Here is a 20,670-nt window from a genome sequence, read left to right as displayed (position 1 = left end):
GGTATACACCTGTGGAGTCATCCCAGTCTATGTAGCAGTGCTGAAAGGCTTCAACTGGTAGGGCAGTTAACAAGTTGGTCACATTCTTTCAAATGTTTTCCAGAGTCCCAAACCGACGTCCTTTTACAACATTTTTCAGTTTCGGGAAAAGAAAATTGTCACAAAAACTCAGATCAGGTAAATAAGGGGGCTGTGGAACAACGGGAATGCCTTTTGATGTCAAGTGATGATGGAAGTGGCCGTGTGACATGCGGCGTTGTCATGATGCAGTGTCCACTTGGCTATAATGACTGGTTTCAGTTGGTCCTAAGCCTTTCAGGGAAATCTTTGAAAACATTTGATTGACAGTGTGTCCCAGGGGAACAGTCTCAAAAGAGCACACACATGTTCAATGTTTTCAGTGACGAAAATGTAGATTTTTGAAGTTGTAGGTCACTCTGACTGAGAGACATCTTCAGCTTGTTCTCGGCCTTCCAGAAGTGATTTGTGCCAGTGAGAAACTTGTGCTCTTGATGAGGCATGTTTCCCATAGGCCTATTTCAACTTTTCAATAGGCACACGAACATATTTACCAAGTTTAACACAAAACTTGATGGCATAACTTTGCTCTAAATCCCATTGTTCCATTTCGTAACACACAACAAAAACACATTTTCGTAACACACAACAAAAACACAACTTAATTGATGGCAATCTCAAAAATCGGTGATAGCTGTATGGAGCTGAAATTTGGCCTGAGCGTCTGGAAGGGATGAGCACACCAGTGTACACAAGTAGAAAAACATGGTGTTGCCATATCGCTTGCATTGCTGTTGGTCACATTACTTTTCTCACACACCTCATATGTGAAGACAGCTGAATTGGCCCAGGAAGGTGAGCCTAGTGTCAGTGACAAAAAAAATCATACTCCGTTACCACTGCATGCATTGCAGGTGAGGAAGCTATTACCAAACTGTATATGGGATCTTGCCTGATTGAGGAGCAACATTAGCGAGTAATAATTCTACATCAATTTTTTTATATTTTTAAGATCTGGAGTAGGGGAAAAACAGCTCAAGTGGCCCATGTTAAAGCACGATATCAACACTGGGGACCATCCACCAATTAGCCAGCACTTATATAGGGTGAGTCACTAACTATTGTCACCAAGAATAGCTCCGAAAGTATGTTAGGAGCTGAAAAGTGTGTGGTGATGGTGGTGGTGACAACGATGATGATGATGATGATGATGATGATGAGGTCCCATACTCCGAGGAGCGTGGGGGACGATGCGGAAGACCCGCACCGCCATACTAGGCAAGATCCTAGCGGAGGTGGTTTGCCATTGCCTTCCTCCAACTGTAATGGGGATGGATGATGATGATGATGATGATGATGATGATGATGATGATGATGATGATGATGATGATGGACAAAAGTTGCATTTAAATGTACGACGTGTAGGATGAGTACATTGAGGATATCTTTCAGTGTATGAGTCTCTAGCTCTCACTGAATTTCGTTGGCATTCTCCATAAATGAGAAGCATATCGACTTGTGCTTCGAAGGAATGCATCATTCACTTTTGGTTGATTCAACGATACTAGTCTTACCATTCCTATTAGTGTTGTGTTGCAAAACCGTGGAATGGTGCTTACATGTCAATGGCACATTAGATGAATGCACTGTATTCAGCAAATATTTAATATTTGCATGGTATACAAGAGAAAAGTGTCAGAGCATGTGCTTAGATACATTCCGAAGTGATAAGGAATACCATTCAGTCCATGATAAGATGATTGCAGCACTGCTTTGATACCAATGGTCATCACTTCCAACACCTTCTGTAAGTGGACTTTCATGCCACTTCATTGACCTTCAAAGACCTTACTGTTATACATCATTGGATTTGTCTAGATAGCTGCTATCAGAAAATAAGTACCAAACTATAGCATCCCATTTAGAAAAACAAAGTTGACCTCCATATCTCTAACGTGACCCCACCTAGCAACAAAAAAATCCCCCGTGGTCCCATGCACCTTTTGTCCCACAAACTTTTCAACTACTGTCATATTTTCAGAGTTATTCTAGGTGGAAATAGTTAGTGACTCACCTTGTATAGTTTGTCCCATCTGAACAACAAATAATCCAGAAGTGTAGAAAATGTTGCAAGATAGAATCATTGAACCTTCAGAAAGCCCTTGGACCTCTCTTGTCCTCCTTGGGAAGAAGAAGAAGAAGAAGAAGAAGAAGAAGAAGGATGGCATATGTAGTGTTTCTTCCTCAACTACCATTGATTGAACAAAATCATGAAGAAAGATATCTTTATTAGAGAACATAAACTGATTTGCAAAAATCGCAGTAATAACCTTTATTGTCGATAACCAGTTTTGGTCATCAGTGTTAGCATCTTCAGATCCTGACAGACAGTTTATTACATATTTCTTAAAATAGCAATAACAGGACTACTGCCATTTTAAGAAATGTGCACTAACTTGTCCGTCCAGATATGAAGAGGATAACACTGATTACCGAAACTGGGTATAGAGAATAAAGGTTATTATTAGTGATCTTGACAAAGATCACCTCTTGCAGCTCAAACTGAGTAAGCTAAATGATCTCTGTCCATTGCCGCATATTGATGGCACCCTAGTCAGCTTAAAAAAAGCAAAGTGCTGAACAGAGGGAAGATCCACCATTGCTGAAAGCCATAGAAGCCTTGGAGGAGGAGAAACTGACCAAAGGAGGGTTCCAATTAATAAATGGAACATAATATAAGAGGAAATGTGATCAGATGGAGCAGAAATGGTTGTCATCATTCCAGCTATCCTGAAGTTTTTCCAGACGCTCCAACATCTGGTGACCTGGGATTCATGAAGACTCTAGACAGAATCGGAAGCAGTTATCACTGGCCAGGCCCCTTCCAATCTGGTAGGTAATAAGTGAGCCATTATAAGGAATGCCGGTGATGGAAGCATGTCCCGTAATTACCTGCAAGACGTCTGGTACCAATACTACCTGCAGCAGCGCCATTCTGCCAAAGTGGAATCGACCTGTAGGGGGGGTTCCTGAAGTTGACAAACAGGAATTGTTGGATAACAGTCTGCACTGCCTCACATCCAACACTTGTCACCAAAGCTATGCCAATTAAAGAAGCTCTGATAATTGCTAGGTTCCTGGTAGAAGACATCATTTAGAAGAACGGAGCAAGCCTGTGTGGTGATCCCTGATTGTGTAAAGGTTTTCCAGTCAAGACTTGTGTCAGAGGTAATTTCATGTTGCGACATCACCCCCAGGATGTTAACTTCCTACTGCACACTGATGAATGGCCACACAGGATGCTTTAATAAAACACTAACAGATATGTTCTTCATGTGTGTTGATGTCAAACACAGAGACTGAGATACAGTATGGCCCGTTGTGATATTTGCATACAACACAGTGAAGAAAGACACTACAGGCTTCATACTGTTCTTTCTGCTCCACTGTCACAAGGCCGAAACAACAATGGATACTCTGTCACATTTCAGCCCGACAATACTCGAGCCCTCATCACCAGGACCAAAGTAGCAAGGCAACTGGCTCACATATGGACCCTGGATGCCTAGGAGAAAGACTGAGAGTGTTATAATGCAAAGCACGGGCCAGTGGGATACAGCCCAGGGGACTTGGTAAGGATTTTCATGTCCCTGCAGGAAGTAGGACTATAGGAAAGGTTACTAAAGTGATACTTTTGTTTTGAGGCTGTATTGTATCCTTAGTCATTTGTCAGATGTCAAGTATAAAGACAAGGATGATGATCCTTCATCATTAAGACAAAAGTTCAGAGACACTTTCTGTGTTCATTGTATAACACTGTACTATAATTCTGAGGCACAGATCGATGGGATGTTCAAGGGACTGAAGATTCATTTTATGACCACAAAGCTTCAGTGGGAGAGTATACCTTCTATACTCATTGTCGTGAATGCTCAATGACAGCTTGCAGAATGTGAGATCTGCCAGTGCTACCATACAGAATACCATCTCACTGTAGTAGGCCTCAGTAAGAATTTCTGAAAGAGCGGGTCACTATTTTTATCCAGTAGAAGGAAGTAGCCTGCTGCAAACTGCTGTGCATGCATTGTGACGTAGTGGTTAGCGTCACTAGCTGGCGTGCTGTGGGTCACCAGTCCGAAACCCAACCACCAGCAATTATTTGTTATTTATCATTTCTGCAAGGTTCTCAAAATATTTTGTGCTTTTAATTTTTATACATTCAGGAATATTCAATGTTCGTGTAAACAGCAGACTACACTGTCCAGGAGTTCAGTTCTTTTCTAGTTGTACATTGGTGTTCATAATAAACATGCCTATCTGCACTAAGTGTTGTCAGGTTTGGGCTTAAGTATAGTTATGGTTTGACAATATTTTAAGCATGAGATTGATTAGTCAGTCTGTTTATGGCTCTAGGAAGCCATCTAGTTAGTTTATCACCAAAGGTAGTAAGTTTCATGTGTTCCAATGATTATGCTGGAAACATTACGTAAAAAGAAATGTTTTTATTATTATACTTAGTATGAAGACATATCATGATTTTGGCTGCAAAGCTTATTCATATGCAAATACTTTCTGAAATAGTACTCTTCGTACATTTTGATGAAACTTTTTGGTAGTTACATGACACTAACTTCCGTTTTGGTGATGAAGGCAGTCCAGGACAATGAACAAAACAGTTTTCAGAATCCAGGGGTAAAGCAACAAGCAGCATTTCCCTCACACCAGGATATGTAGCTGAATTTATGAATAATTTCTGTCATATGACTAATGCTTTTATAATTCTGGTCAGCTGTTGGACATTTATTTCCTGTTACTTTTTACTTTAGGCAGTTTACTTTCTCACCACATTATAGGAATGTGTTCTGTAGATAACATGTCACATACCTGAACTACTGATATAACGTAAATTTTAAGACAGACTGAGCAAACAGCTTTCACATAAGACAACAGTTCTCCATTGCTCCTCCCCACATCAATATGTGTTGTGCATTTGATCATGTGAGATGGAATGTGATACTGGTAGGTGCTATATTCCACCACATGCCATGCTGTGGTTTGTGGGAGTATGAACGTAGATGCAGATGAATAAGAAAAGGTAGCAAACAGTACCCTCAGATATACAGCATCTTTTAGGTTTGTCAATATAAATGTAAATGAAATTATATAATGTTGAGCTATCCCTTGTAATAATTATTGACATTTTACCAAGATTATCATAATTAATTGAGATTTTAAATTTACTGAAGACTATATGATCTGTCTTTCTTCTCTTATTAGCTGAGTTACTGGATACCACAGTACAGCCAAATGATACACGCTTTGAGACACTACATGAAGAAATTGGAGAAAAGTGTAGCAGACAGGTATTTTCAAAATATATATCTTAAGATAGCTGAATAATGTTTAGCATATGGCATGCTACTAATAAAGTTAAGTAAATATCATTAGTGTCAAGTGGGTCACCATTCTTTTTTTACTTTAGTGGCTATGAATAATATTTTTCCAATAGTTTTGGATTTTGGATTTCAGTAATTCGCTTTCATTGTGAATCTCTTTTAATGCTTTTGAATTTAAGTATGGTTAAAGAAGAACAAATCATTCACTAGACATGAGAAAGAAATATCTGTATGTTATCATAAAGTTATAGCTTTACATCAAAGTTAGCCATTTTTTTACACTTTGTGTAAGCTACTTTTATGGCAAACATTCCTTATCAAAAACAGTGTTTTCCCATATGATTATGTAACCATTTAGATACTATCTCATATGTTACAGTTCAAAATAATATTGTCATCACTTGTAATTTCATAATATTCACTCGTTGTAACTGAAGGTAATTTATTTATTTAGTACTGAAATATAAATATTATTACAGTAATATACATAAATGACCTTGTGGATAACATCGGAAGTTCACTGAGGCTTTTTGCGGATGATGCTGTGGTATATCGAGAGGTTGTAACAATGGGAAATTGTACTGAAATGCAGGAGGATCTGCAGTGAATTGATGCACGGTGCAGGGAATGGCAATTGAATCTCAATGTAGACAAGTGTAATGTGCTGCGAATACATAGAAAGAAAGATCCTTTATCATTTAGCTACAATATAGCAGGTCAGCAACTGGAAGCAGTTAATTCCATAAATTATCTGGGAGTACGCATTAGGAGTGATTTAAAATGGAATGATCATACAAAGTTGATTGTCAGTAAAGTAGGTGCCAGACTGAGATTCATTGGAAGAATCCTAAGGAAATGCAATCCGAAAACAAAGGAAGTAGGTTACAGTACACTTGTTCCCCCACTGCTTGAATACTGCTCACCAGTGTGGGATCCGTACCAGATAGGGTTGATAGAAGAGATAGAGAAGATTCAACTGAGAGCAGCGCGCTTCATTACAGGATCGTTTAGTAATCGCGAAAGCGTTACAGAGATGATAGATAAACTCCAGTGGAAGACTCTGCAGGAGAGACCCTCAGTAGCTCGGTACGGGCTTTTGTTGAAGTTTCGAGAACATACCTTCATCGAGGAGTGAAGCAGTATATTGCTCCCTCCTACGTATATCTTACGAAGAGACCATGAGGATAAAATCAGAGAGATTAGAGCCCACACAGAGGCATACTGACAATCCTTCTTTCCACGAACAATATGAGACTGGAATAGAAGGGCAAACCAATAGAGGTACTCAAGGTACCCTCCGCCACACACCGTCAGGTGGCTTGAGGAGTATGGATGTAGATGTAGAATTGCTCATTGAACCATTATCATCAGTGTATACCTAATTCTCTTTCCTCCTATCTCCTCTCCCGCCCAATCCTCCCCACCTCTTACTTCACTAACATTTTCCATTTCTCTTCTTTCCCTCTAATATTTTTCCTTTCCCCTCCCCCCCCCCCCCCCACCAATAATGGCCTGTGCCCAATACAATAGGGCTCATTGCTGAGAAGAAGCCACTTACTGAAATTGTGCCATGGTACCCCCGTAGATCCTGCAACTCGCCTGTGGCTCAGTGACAAGCAAGTTGCTGAAACCAAGCACTACAGCACCCAACATTATGTGACATTTGCAGAACATGCTTCAGTTTGTATAAATACTGGTCATCTGGCCAGGCTGATCATCAGATCAGAAAGTCAATTCAGTGGCTGCTGTAGTATGGATTTCTACCGTGATACTGCCACTGTGCGACCATCATTCTGACAGGCCTGCTGCCAGGAGGTCGAGCCAGAGCTTAGATAAGCCAAGGGTCAAACTGAGGCCCTCCAAGCCACCAGACCACAGGGTCTCTGGTAATCCATTGAGGACAGTCTGACAGCACCCAGACATGAAGTACTTGAGTAATGAAAATTGAAACCAACAGCTGTATTGTAATTCAGACGTAATTTATTCAAAACATGCTACCAGGCCCCTGTATGTGGAAACATACATAGCATGATGGTAAAATATAATGACGGTACTGACAGAAAAAAATCTCACAGTTTATGACTAACATGGGAGTAAATCACATCAAGGTCTGAAACCTAGTATACAAATATTGTTGAAGTTGGATGTTACGAATGTTGGCAAAATTGTTTTATGCCCACTACATATCCTGGAATTAGTAGAAACATCAGTGACTTGTTTCATTGTTACTTTGGAGACATTGCATATTTATGGCCTGTTACTTACACAAGCTAACATATGTTATGCAAATGTGTTTGTGGACCGTAGGGATATGACTGGGTTGCTGTTTAATAATATCATCAGAGCATCTGTTTGCAGTTTTTGTGACTTCAATGCTATTATATACTAGGTTTTAGACTTTGATTTACATTATAAAACGTTTAAGCAATATAAATTAGATGCTGAAATTTGTTTTGTTTGGGTACTGAGAGTATATTTTTATTATGTAATTTTATAATGTGATTTATCCCCATTGTATTCATAAACTTTGATTTTTTGTTGTCAGTACTGTCATTATACTTTATCATGCTATGTATGTTTCGATATACAGGGGCCTAAAGCTGATACTTTTTTGCATGGAAACTGGTAATATGTTATGAATAAATGATGTGTGAATTACAATAGAGCTGTCGGTTTCAATTTTTATTATTCAAGTAAACCACTGGGTGTCTGCCAGCTGTGCCACCTGAGTATGCGTGCATCGCAAGGTACTCTGCCGCCAAGCTGAGCTAGATCTAGCAAAAGCTGATTGTGTCACTTTTACACCGAGGACGATTGGCACAGTACCACACTACCTACTGCTGTATAACGTGGCCATGAGCCACCAGTACACTCTGTGTTGGTAAGTAAATAAAAGTTTCTGCTGACAACAATCTTTATTTGATTCACACTGACTCCCCAGCTACCACCGGAGAATACCCATACCTGTTAAAAGTAGCGTCAGAAGTAGAATTTAAACCCATTCCCACAAAAGTGGACTTGTAACAGGAGTGAGCAGGCTGTTGTGGAGGTTAATGGGACTCGGTGAGTCAGACAGAGGTTGTCATCGGCAGAAACCTTTATTTACGTCCCAACAGTGTGTAACAGTGGCTCACGCTGTTGTCAGTGCTGGCTGGACAATGAGGCATCGTACCTATGTTCCGCCTGTAGTGGAGACAGCCTGCTGTTGCTACATCTATCTTAGTTCGACAGTGTGGGAACCTTCTACATGTACATCTACACCTCCAACTATGTGACTACTCTGCAAATCACAGTTAAGTGCATGACAGAGGGTTCATTGAACCACCTTCAAGCTATTTCTCTGCCATTCCACTCTCAAACGTGTAGGAAAAACAAACACTTTAATCTTTCTGTGCCAGCTCTGATTTATTTTGTTGCAGTGATCATTTCTCCCTTTGTAGGTGGACACCAGCAAAATTGAAATGCACACCCAGTACGGAAGGACAAAAGGTGTGTGTGTGTGTGTGTGTGTGTGTGTGTGTGTGTGTGTGTTTGTTTGGGGGGGGGGGGGGGGGCAGATGGCTGGTAAGGCAGATGGATGATAATCTTCGAGCTGGTTTGTTGGACGCAGTGGTCCCAGAGTGGAAAGCCACTGAGCTCTCTTCAAAATTTATTTTATCGTCAGAGCACGCAGTGCATGTATCAGTATTTGAGCAATACAGGAGAAGGCATACAATATTAAAAACATTTCTTTCCAATAAAACATAGCATCAGGATCGTTAATTCCAAAGACCACTACAATTAGAGCCCTTGTGTTAGGAAAAACAATTTCCGTTAAATAGCTTATGTTAAGTTTCTTGACTTCAATAAGTTCTAGGCAGTTACTCTTTTCTCAAAAGAATTCAGGTCCACTAATCCCAAAGAGCTGCCTCAGTTCTAACTCCATATAACTTTACAAATATTTTGTTAGAATTCTGTATCCTAAATGGGTGCGACTGACCAGTGAAACAGGTAATAAAATATTGATAGAAAACAATATAACATTAAGTAAGCATTTGTAACTGACCAGTTAAACAGTTTGCTTTAAAATTTAAAGCAAATAACACAGCATCAAACAAGTAACCATTACTGCCCAGGAGGCCAACTTACTTAAACAGTATCAGGCGTGGTTTTACAGAGAGAATGCCCAGTAGGCAGTGGTAGTCTATGAATACGAAAATATTTCTTAGACACAGATGGGTGTAACTGATGAGTAGAAGAAACAGTTAAATCCAATCTTTCTGAGAAATCTATGATAGTCTTAACCAAGCAGTACTCGTACATGGCACGCCAAACTCTGTCAGCCTACACAAAGTGAAAGGCAGCGTTTTATGTCACCTTTTCCAATTGACAATGCCTTCCCACACTGTACAAGGTAATTTCTGGAGCTGGGCAAACCAGAGAGAGCACTACGACAGAAAAATGCTGTTAGATTAAGCATAATTTACATTGCCCATTTGCCACAAGGCCATTAATGAAAAACACTCTGAACACAATTGCGTTTAACATAGAAACTGAAAGTTACATCAGTGCCTTTCAAAATTTCAATACTAACTTAAGCATGGGAAAACAGAGGAGACACTTGGCTTCACACTTCCCTCCCCTTTGCAGCTGAAAGCTGATTTAAGTCTTAAACATAGACTAAGGTTATGACAAGCTCGGCAAACATCAAGGAACTCCTTTGTAGAGTTGACAGATGCTCACAGGTAAAGCACAGTCAAAGCCTGATCACAACCTTTGTTACAACTTGGCGCTAAATCTGACACCAGAGCCACAATCCCTGTGCCAGCAGACTTCCTTGGCCGCTGCATCCCTTCCATTGACAGGGGCCACCCATCTCCCCTTACGCTATCCTCCACTATGGACATGTACACAATGCCAATCCTCAAAGCTGGCTGCTGGCAACATGCTCTCAGTTCATTACAGCCACCTCTCTTTGTCTATCTGGTCTCACTTCAAACTTTATACTCACCACACAGCTCACACCCTCCGGCCTGCAGCAACGCATCAATATCTTTGCCTTTGTCAATCAACGCCGGGCAAAACCAATGGACATGAATCAAAAATATTTTTGCATTCAGAGGAGAAATTTGGTGATGGAAATGTATAAAGATCCTGTCACAATGAAAAATGCCTTTGTTTTAATGAATGCCACCCTAATTTGCATATATCATATCATATTATATTATATCCGTGACACACTCTGCCTTACTTTGTGAAGCTTGAAATTTACAGTGGACTTCAATGTGAGATGTTGTTCATGGTTTCCACAGTGAAATTCTGTCTTGAGATCTGGCAGGAAATCCAAAGATATTCTGGTTGTACGGAAAGTACACCAGCGGCAAGACACAATCAGTACCTTCACTGCAGAGTAGCAATTGTAGTATCACCTATGATAGTGCCACTAAAGTGGTTACTAAAAACAGTTTTCTAAAAGTCCATCATCGAAGAATACAAAGTAAATGTTCTAGAAATTGAATCAAGAACAGCTGCCAACGTGAGTAACTTAGAAGTTCATGTCCACAGCATAGTGAAGCAGCTTAAATCACTTAATAAAGGCAATTCCATCAATCCATATTTTATACCAATTAGGTTCCTTTCAGAGTATGTTGTTACAATAGCTCCATATTTAGTAATCATACACAACAGCTCACTCAACAAAAGATCAATACCTAAAGACTGGGAAGTTGTGCAATCACTCCAGTACTAAAGACAATAATCTGCTGAACTGCAGCCCTGTATCACTGACATCAATTTGCAGTAGGATTTTATAACATTTTGTTTGAACATTTTGAATTACTTTTAAGAAAACAATTTATTCACAAATAGCGTGGACTCGGAAAAGGTCATTCTCGTGAACCACAATTTTCTCTTTATTCACACAAAGTAATGAATGCTATTGACAGCATATGCAGCAGACCGAGGAAGTCTGCTGGCACAGGGCTTGTGGCTGTGGCACCAAGTTTAGCACCAAGCTGTAGCAAAGGTTGCGATGTGGCATTAACTGTGCCTGATCTGTGGAACTGCAGTAAGTATTCTTGAACTTTATAAAGGAGTTCCTTGATGTTCGCCAAGCTCGCCATAACCTTGCACTTTGTAATGTGACTGTGTTCATGATTTCAAGTCAGAACCATCACAGTTCATAGTAATTGGCAGCAAGTTATCAGGTAGAACAGAAGTGATATCTGGCATTCCCCAAAGAAGTGTTATAAGCCCTATGCTTTTCCTGATCTATACAAATGATTTAGGAGACAATCTAAGCAGCCCTCATGGATTGTTTGCAGATCATGCTGTCACCTTGTAACATATGCGTACTCAGGCAGCTGGCCAATGCTGGCTCAGCTGTGGTACAAGGTAGCACAGCTGGGCTTGACCATAGGTTATGCTGGCTGGCTTATTTGTGCATCTGCTGGTGGCAGAAGCCCAGTAGTTCGGTGGCTGGGAGGGTCTCAGCCCGACCCTCAACCCATCAAGGCAAGGACCCTGTGGCAGACGCTCTGGTCAAGTCGACCAGAATGAGATTTCCACTCTGCAGTGGAGTGTGCGCTGATATGAAACTTCCTGGCAGATTAAAACTGTGTGCCGGACCGAGACTCGAACTTGGGACCTTTGCCTTTCGTGGGCAAGTTCTCTACAAAAGAGCCCGCGAAAGGCAAAGGTCCCGAGTTCGAGTCTCGGTCCGGCACACAGTTTTAATCTGCCAGGAAGTTTCATATCAGCGTACACTCCGCTGCAGAGTGAAAATCTCATTCTGGAAACGTCCCCCAGGCTGTGGCTAAGCCATGTCTCCGCAATATCGTTTCTTTCAGGATTGCTAGTTCTGCAAGGTTCGCAGGAGAGCTTCAGTAAAGTTTGGAAGGTAGGAGACGAGGTACTGGAAAAAATAAAGCTGTGAGGACAGGGCGTGAGTCGTGCTTGGGTAACTCAGTTGGTAGAGCACTTGCCCGCTAAAGGCAAAGGTCCCAAGTTCGAGTCTCAGTGTGGCACACAGTTTTAATCTGCCAGGAAGTTTCTTGGTCAAGTTGATGTTTGCCCAGTGGCAGCATCATGATGGAAGGCCACAATACAGCCAGTGCCTAACTGATTGAATGAACACCCTGGCCAACATTCTGTATTTATACACACCAAAGCAAGATTATTGTGTTGTCGCTGCCTCAAATGTCATGTATGCCCTGTGCCAAAGCGTCCGTGGTTTCATTAAATTTCTAGTCACTGACACAGAGGCAGACTGCAGCACCTAAGCAGGTACAGTGACTACTGCTGTGCTAACTTATTATGGCAAGTGGCTTCTTTATGGCAACAGGTTCCCTTTCGTAAACTTTGCCCTTTGCCTCCTGCCTCTAATTTTCACATAACTCTTCCAGTTCACTCTCCTGCTATAGTTCAACCAGAACCTACCCTATAGTTCAGCCAAGACTTGCCTTTCATCTGCTCCTGGACATGCATGTGTTCCCTCTGCCCCTCCCCACCACTCCCTGCCCCTCCCCACCACTCCCTGCCCTTTACCTCCCACTCTGCCCGTCTCTCATTCCCTTACCCCTCTGCCAGTGCCCTGCTGCCCACCCTGCTGGTATTCCTCTGCCCAACCCCACCCCATTGCCTCTTCCCTGCCACGCTCGCCCCCCCCCCCATGCCGCGCTCGCCCCCCCCCCATGCCGCGCTCGCCCCCCCCCTATGCCGCGCTCGCCCCCCCCTATGCCGCGCTCGCCCCCCCCCTATGCCGCGCTCGCCCCCCCCCCTATGCCGCGCTCGCCCCCCCCCCCATGCCGCGCTCGCCCCCCCCCATGCCGCGCTCGCCCCCCCCCCATGCCGCGCTCGCCCCCCCCCCCATGCCGCGCTCGCCCCCTCTGCCGCGCTCGCCCCCCCCCCATGCCGCGCTCGCCCCCTCTGCCGCGCTCGCCCCCTCTGCCGCGCTCGCCCCCTCTGCCGCGCTCGCCCCCTCTGCCGCGCTCGCCCCCTCTGCCGCGCTCGCCCCCTCTGCCGCGCTCGCCCCCTCTGCCGCGCTCGCCCCCTCTGCCGCGCTCGCCCCCTCTGCCGCGCTCGCCACCTCTGCCGCGCTCGCCCCCTCTGCCGCGCTCGCCCCCTCTGCCGCGCTCGCCCCCTCTGCCGCGCTCGCCCCCTCTGCCGCGCTCGCCCCCTCTGCCGCGCTCGCCCCCTCTGCCACGCTCGTTCCCCCCCTCCCCTCCTACCATCCTCATCCTCTGCCAGCCTACCCCCTCTGCCCAACTCCCTCCCTAGCTGATCCTTTGCCATTCACTCCCTCTGCCAGCCTAATCCCCCTGCTTGTCCTGTGAAACACCCACTTCTGTGCTGCTCTCCTGGCATATCTAGAAGGAACAGGACAAAACTTATATTGTAGCAGCAATCATTTATTATATTATTTCTGCTGTATGCTGATTCATGTGAATCACACTTCAGAAGTGACTAATACTGTCTTATGTACCAAACATTTTATGTAGAAATGGGAGTAGGGTTGTGGTGCAATGAGTGGATGGATTTGCATACAGTAATTCCACATCTATATAAACTTTCCTCAAACCGTATTTCAGTGAGTGGCCATTGTGGTGTAGCGGGCAGAGGGCTTAGCTCCTGCCCTGAATGTCATATCTAGTAGCTTGGATTTTTTGACCTTCCATTTCATCTAGAATACCTCTAGATCTTCTCATCCTGCTATTAAATTGAATACTGGTGATCTTCAGGGGTAAAAGGTAACCTGGATGATGTGTTTGCCACCCTCTTCCTCCAGTAAATACAGCAATTGAAAGGCTGCACTCTACCTGCACTCATGGGTTGAGTACCACAGACTTGGCTCATAATTCAACACTCCTTTGCTTGTGAGCAGATGTGTTGTCATGCTGATATGAAAAAGTTCACTTCCCAAATTTAGCTACAATATGGAAAACATACTGTTGTCTAAAATGCTTTTGCGAACACTTTTTTTTTTTTTTTCAGAATGAGATTTCCACTCTGCAGCGGAGTGTGCGCTGATATGAAACTTCCTGGAATATTAAAACTGTGTGCCGGACCGAGACTCGAACTCGGGACCTTTGCCTTTCGCGGGCAAATGCTCTAGCGACTGAGCTACCCAAGCATGACTCACACCCATCCTCACGGCTTTACTTCTGCCAGCACCTCTGTAAAGTTTGGAAGCTAGGAGACAAGGTACTGGCAGAAGCAAAGCTGTGAGGACGGGACATGAGTCGTGCTTGGGTATCTCAGTTGGTAGAGCACTTGCCCACGAAAGGCAAAGGTCCCGAGTTCGAGTCTCGGTCCGGAACACAGTTTTAATCTGCCAGGAAGTTTCACTTTTTTTTCGTTTTTCCATTGAGAAAACCTCATGATTTTAGCTAGTAACAAGAAAGACAGCACTATCTTCACCATATGTTGCTGTACTTAAAGACACGCACTTAAAATATTCTTAATATTGTTTGCTAGATGCCCACAAGATTCACACATGTCCAAATGAGTGCCATGTCATTTATTGTGACTTATCAGTTCACAAAACCAACTTAATTTCCCTACCCGGTGGGACATACTTTCATAGCAGTAAACACTCTAATCCAAATTTATTTGGAGAGAGTTTTTGTGAACATTAAGTTTGACACAAGAAACTGCCACAGTGTAGGTGGAATTATCTTGTCATTGTGATGAGCAACAGGTATTAACTACAGGAAGCACCCATTTAGCAGTTTTTCATTTTCTTATTCATAGAAACTGGTAAATTTACATTTCCGGAGTGGAACATGTAAGCACGGAAGCATGAAATCACATATTGCCTGTACTGTCACACATAGCTATTATGCAAGTGGCATCTAGTGAGATTCATTGGCATTTTTGCTTAGGGGCACATCACTTACTTTGCAGTGACCGTCTGGTAGTTACTTTTGAAAGAAAATGTTAGAATTTAGCCCAGAAGGTGTCATTTTGAGCTAGTAAGCTGCTGAAAGTTTTGGCCAAAAGTATACAGACTCCACAAAGTTTGTTAAAGTGAAAATAAACCTTTTCCTTTTATGGAAACTAAAGCCTTTTACTTCTTTGTGACTGACCCTCATACACTTTGTCTGTCATCAGAGACTTTACTTTTCAAGATTCCAAGGACTTCCCAATGGGATACAGTTTATGGTGTATAGCTTCTATCAGCTCTGTGTGAGATGTGAATATTTAGTTGTCTCAACTAATCAGAATGATGTTTGGGATACTTCTTAAAACTATTTCAGATGTACAAGGTTGAAGGAAGCAGATAGGGTTTTGCAGTTACTGTTCCGACAGTCAGTGATGATGTAATTATTTTACACATTGAAATCAAGATCATATCTTGCTGGAAAACAAAAAGAGGAGAAGGAACATCAGACACTTGTCCATAGGCAAATGTCTACACTGTTTTCACCAGTATAAGTGACACTACATGTTGTGGCTTTTGGGCAGTGCTGCTCTGATAAAAATGGAAACTTAATTGATTATAATTTCAGTGACCTCTGTACCTGACCTGCTGTTTAAGTCATTTGCTGTATTTGACGAACATGTCTGATTCTTGGTTTATACAGAATGTATTAGAGTTTGATTGTCAATTCATAGGCCTGCCAGATGATTTGAATCAGTGCTTACTTTGTTTTCCTCTTCACAATTTTATTCACTTGCTATTTGAGTGTATAGTAAAAAGTAAGATAGTGCTGCGGTTGAAAGACTGGATTAATATTCGGATAGAGATGGATTAAAAACCCATGTAGACATCATGATTTAGGATTTCCATAATTTCCCTAAATGCCTTCATGAGAAAGTGCTGATTGTTACTTCATCTAGGTCATAAAAATTCAGTGTATGGGGCAAGTAGGCCTGCTGGATGTTCTGCTGTATTTCATGGGGAAGAAATTGAAGCATTCCTGCTGTATCATGAGCTCACATATACAACTTATTAATATAGCTATTCCATTTTCCTACACTTGGGGAATGTACAACATATGAACATTGGTGTTTTTGGTCTTGTTAATTATACTTCACTGTCTGTTGTGAGAAGAGTTCTAAGCTATAAGCACCTGTAGTGCACATTGTGGGTAGTTACATGTAGTCATTAAGTGCTTGACAGCCTATGCTATCTGTATCTCTTCTATCAACACAAGCTTTTCTGAATTGTGCAGGTGGGAACCCCCACCCCACCCCTTGCAATATATCCTACATTCCTGTAACACTCCTGGCCTCAACCTTCACTAGTCTCTGTCCTTCATCTATCTATCCCCTTCCTTGCTCGCACTCCCGCACTGCAAAGTCTTCTATTCCAGTTCCTCTCTTCTACTTATCTCCTTTTCCACCACTTTTCAAACATGCTGACTGCACCTAACAACCCCACCTTGTCCTCATGTACACTTCCATAAACTACACCAAACCTTCCCTTGTCTGTACCCTGCTTTACTTCCTCCTCCACCTCTCCCACCCCTTCTCCTGCCCACCCCCTCTCCCCCACCCCCTCTCCCCCACCCCTTCTCCTGCCCACCCCCTCTCCCCCACCCCTTCTCCTGCCCACCCCCTCTCCCCCACCCCTTCTCCTGCCCACCCCCTCTCCCCCACCCATACCCCTGCCCATCCCCCTCTCCCACCCATACCCCTGCCCATCCCCCTCTCCCACCCCTTCCCACACCCACCCTCTCTCCCACCCTACCCCTTCCCCCACCTACGCCCTCTCCCACCCCTTCCCCCATCCACCCCCTCCCTTGCCTCTTCCACTTCCCCATCCACCCACCTCCCCTCCCCCTTACCATCCCCTCCCCTTCCCCCATCCACCCACCTCCCCTCCCACTTCGCCATCCCCTCCCCCTTCCCCCATCCACCCACCTCCCCTCCCACTTCGCCATCCCCTCCCCCACCTCCCTTCCCACTTCGCCATCCCCTCCCCCTTCCCCCATCCACCCACCTCCCCTCCCACTTCGCCATCCCCTCCCCCTTCCCCCATCCACCCACCTCCCCTCCCACTTCTCCATCCCCTCCCCCTTCCCTCATCCACCCACCTCCCCTCCCACTTCGCCATCCCCTCCCCCTTCCCTCATCCACCCATCTCCCCTCCCACTTCGCCATCCCCTCCCCCTCCCCATCTCCTCCCCTTCCCCTTCCCCTCCCCCTCCACCTCCACCTCACACTTCCTTTTCCATCCCCCTCCCCTTCCCCTCCACCTCTCACTTCTGTTCACCCTCCCCCTCCCTCTCACCCCAGCCTCCCCCTTATCCCTACCACTCACAGAGTGTTTCTCTCATCAGGTGTCAGGTGTCATTGCTGTACACAGTCTAGCCTCAACACCCAGAGATAGTGGTTATGTGTGTGAGTTGTATTTGTGTGAAAGTGTTTTTTTTCTGCTTTAGAAGGCCTTTTGGCAGAAAGCTTAAATGTATGGCATTTTTTTCATTGTGCTTGCGGTGACTCAATTTCTTCTGTGCATGGTGAGTAGTAGTCTGTCCATTTCATAATATTGTCCTTATTCCAGCCTCGATTTTCCATGGTGTGTTCTTACATTAATTAACCAGAAATGACTTAGTTTACAATTTCTATGACTATTTTTCTTTTTGTCCACCCTGATAGCGGAGTGGTCAGCGTGGCAGTCTGTTACGCCAAGGGGCCCGGGTTTGATTCTCGGCTGGGTCGGAGATTTTCTCCACTCAGGGATTGGTAGTTGTGTTGTCCTTATTATCATTTCATCATCATCAGTGGAAGGCAATGGGAAACCACCACTGGAATCACTTCCCTAGACGCTCATGTGGTGGACCTCTCTGGTGAGGCTTCCCCCATTACAAGATCTGCCGTAAGGCAGAACACAAAGTAGTGTTTCTTTTTGCTCTGCATTTGACATGTCTCAATCATCTTGTCTGTTTTTTTTGTGTGCTATTAATATTCTTGTTTTAGTAACAAAGTGGTACATAATGTTTTGAATGAAGTTAGTGATAGTTTTAGTTGTTGTTATGGTCTTCAATCTGGAGAGAGGTTTGGTGCCACACTCCAGACTACTGTCATATGCAAGCCTCTTCATCTCCAAATAATTAATGCAGTCACACATTTATTATAATATCTTGAACAAAAAATTTTGTTTAGTACTTACATATAACATATTTGTCAGCCAACCGTCTTCATATAATTTTCCATTTTCAAAAATTTTGGACAATTCGCTTTGGCCTTTCACAGTGCCCGAAATCATTGTGACATCACCATGATTAAAAGTGTTTATTGATACCAATTTACAATGCCTGTTTTTAATGATGTGTTGGCTTTACAGTTACCTTTGGCTTCACTTTGAGTAGTGCACCATTGTTTCCAAGTATTTAGTTCACTCTGTTAGGTTAGATACTTTCATTGAAACATAAGGTATTTGTTTTGTGATGAGATGTTTTCTTAGTTATACATCCAATTTCATTTTAGATTACTTTGTAACTAATATTATTTTAATGCCACTGATCATATTCTTGTTTGTTATGGTATTCTGGAGTAATATCTAAAGAGTATAGCACCCATGGTCTAGAGGTAGCATCTTTGATTCATAATCAAAACATCTTTGGTCCTGGGTTCGAATCCTGCTGCTGCTTAAATTTTGATTAATAATCAGCATTGGCGGCCAAAGACTTCTGGCATAAGAAGTCACCCTCATTCTGCCAACAGCCTTGTCAAACAGGGCAGAGGAGCGGACAGAGGTTCAGGGCACTCTCTTCTCCTAGGGGTGGAAAACTGCCCCTAAAGGCATAAGAATCAGCAATGATCAACAGCATGAGGATGCAGAAGGCAATGGAAACCACTGCATAGGACATGTGGCCTGTAATTGAAGAAGTGTCATGATCATCCCTCCATTGGCTAAAGATTCCGGAATAGTCCCCATTAGGATCTCTGGGAGGGTACTGCCAAGGGGGAGGTTATCATGAGAAAAAGATTGAATAACCAACAAATAATGAACCGAAGGATAATGTTCTACGAGTCAGGGCGTGGTATGTCAGAAGCTTGAACATGGTAGCAAAATTAGAAAATCTGAAAATGGAAATGCAAAGGCTCAATCTAGATATAGTAGGGGTCAGTGAAGTGAAGTGGAAAGAAGACAAGGATTTCTGGTAAGATGAGTATAGGGTAATATCAACAGCAGCAGAAAATGGTATAACAGGAGTAGGATTCGTTATGAATAGGAAGGTTGAGCAAAGAGTGTGTTCCTGTCAACAGTTCAGTGACAGGATTGTTCTCATCAAAATCGACAGTAAACCAACACCGACAACAATAGTTCAGGTATATATGCTGACGTCACAAGCTGAATACGAAGAGATACAGAAAGTGTATGAAGATATTGAAAGGGTAATACAGTATGTAAAGGGGGATGAAAATCTAATAGTCATGGGGGACTGGAATGCAGTTGTAGGGGAAAGAGTAGAAGAAAAGGTTACAGGAGAATACGGGCTTGGGACAAGGAATGAGAGTAGAGAAAGACTAAGAGTTCTTTAACAAGTTTCAGCTAGTAATAGCGAATACCCTGTTCAAGAATCACAAGAGGAGGTGGTATACTTGGAAAAGGCTGGGTGATATGGGAAGATTTCAGTTAGATTACATCATGGTCAGACAGAGGTTCTGGATAGTAAGACATACCCAGGAGCAGATATAGACTCACATCACAATATAGTAGTGATGAAGAGTAGGCTGAGGTTTAAGACGTTAGTCAGGAAGAATCAATATGCAAAGAAGTGGGATACGGAAGTACTAAGGAATGATGAGATACGCTTGAAGTTCTCTAAGGCTATAGATACAGCAATAAGGAATAGCTCAGTAGGCATCATAGTTGAAGAGGAATGGACATCTCTTAAAAGGGCCATCACAGAAGTTGGGAGAGAAAACATAGGTAGAAAGAAGGTAACTGCGAAGAAACCATGGATAACAGAAGACATACTTCAGTTGCTTGATGAAAGGCGGAAGTACGAAAATGTTCCAGGAAACTCAGGAATACAGAAATACAAGTCGGTGAGAAGTGAAATAAATAGGAAATGCAGGGAAGCTAAGCTGCAGGCAAAATGTGAAGACATCGAAAAAGAAATGATAGTCAGAAGGACAGACTCAGCATACAGGAAAGTCAAAACAACCTTCAGTGACATTAAAAGCAAGGGTGGTAACATTAAGAGTGCAACGGGAATTCCACTGTTAAATGCAGAGGTGAGAGCGAATAGGTGGAAAGAATACATTGAATGAAAGCCTCTATGAGGGGGAAGATTTGTCTGATGTGATAGAGGAAGAAACA

General features: G+C 43.1%; 1 protein-coding gene across 1 annotated transcript in view; it reads left to right on the top strand.

Annotated features, from left to right (window-relative positions):
* LOC126183517 (early endosome antigen 1-like) overlaps positions 1-20,670 on the top strand; it is a 214,041-nt gene that overhangs the window by 39,662 nt on the left and 153,709 nt on the right. The window contains exon 3 of the mRNA XM_049925573.1: positions 5,296-5,381. Coding sequence (XP_049781530.1) covers positions 5,296-5,381 — 86 coding nt within the window. The remainder of the gene's footprint in view (positions 1-5,295; positions 5,382-20,670) is intronic.

This window comes from Schistocerca cancellata, chromosome 4 (assembly GCF_023864275.1).
Source record: "Schistocerca cancellata isolate TAMUIC-IGC-003103 chromosome 4, iqSchCanc2.1, whole genome shotgun sequence".
Lineage (NCBI taxonomy): Eukaryota > Metazoa > Arthropoda > Insecta > Orthoptera > Acrididae > Schistocerca > Schistocerca cancellata.
This window is presented reverse-complemented; position numbering and strand designations above follow the sequence as displayed.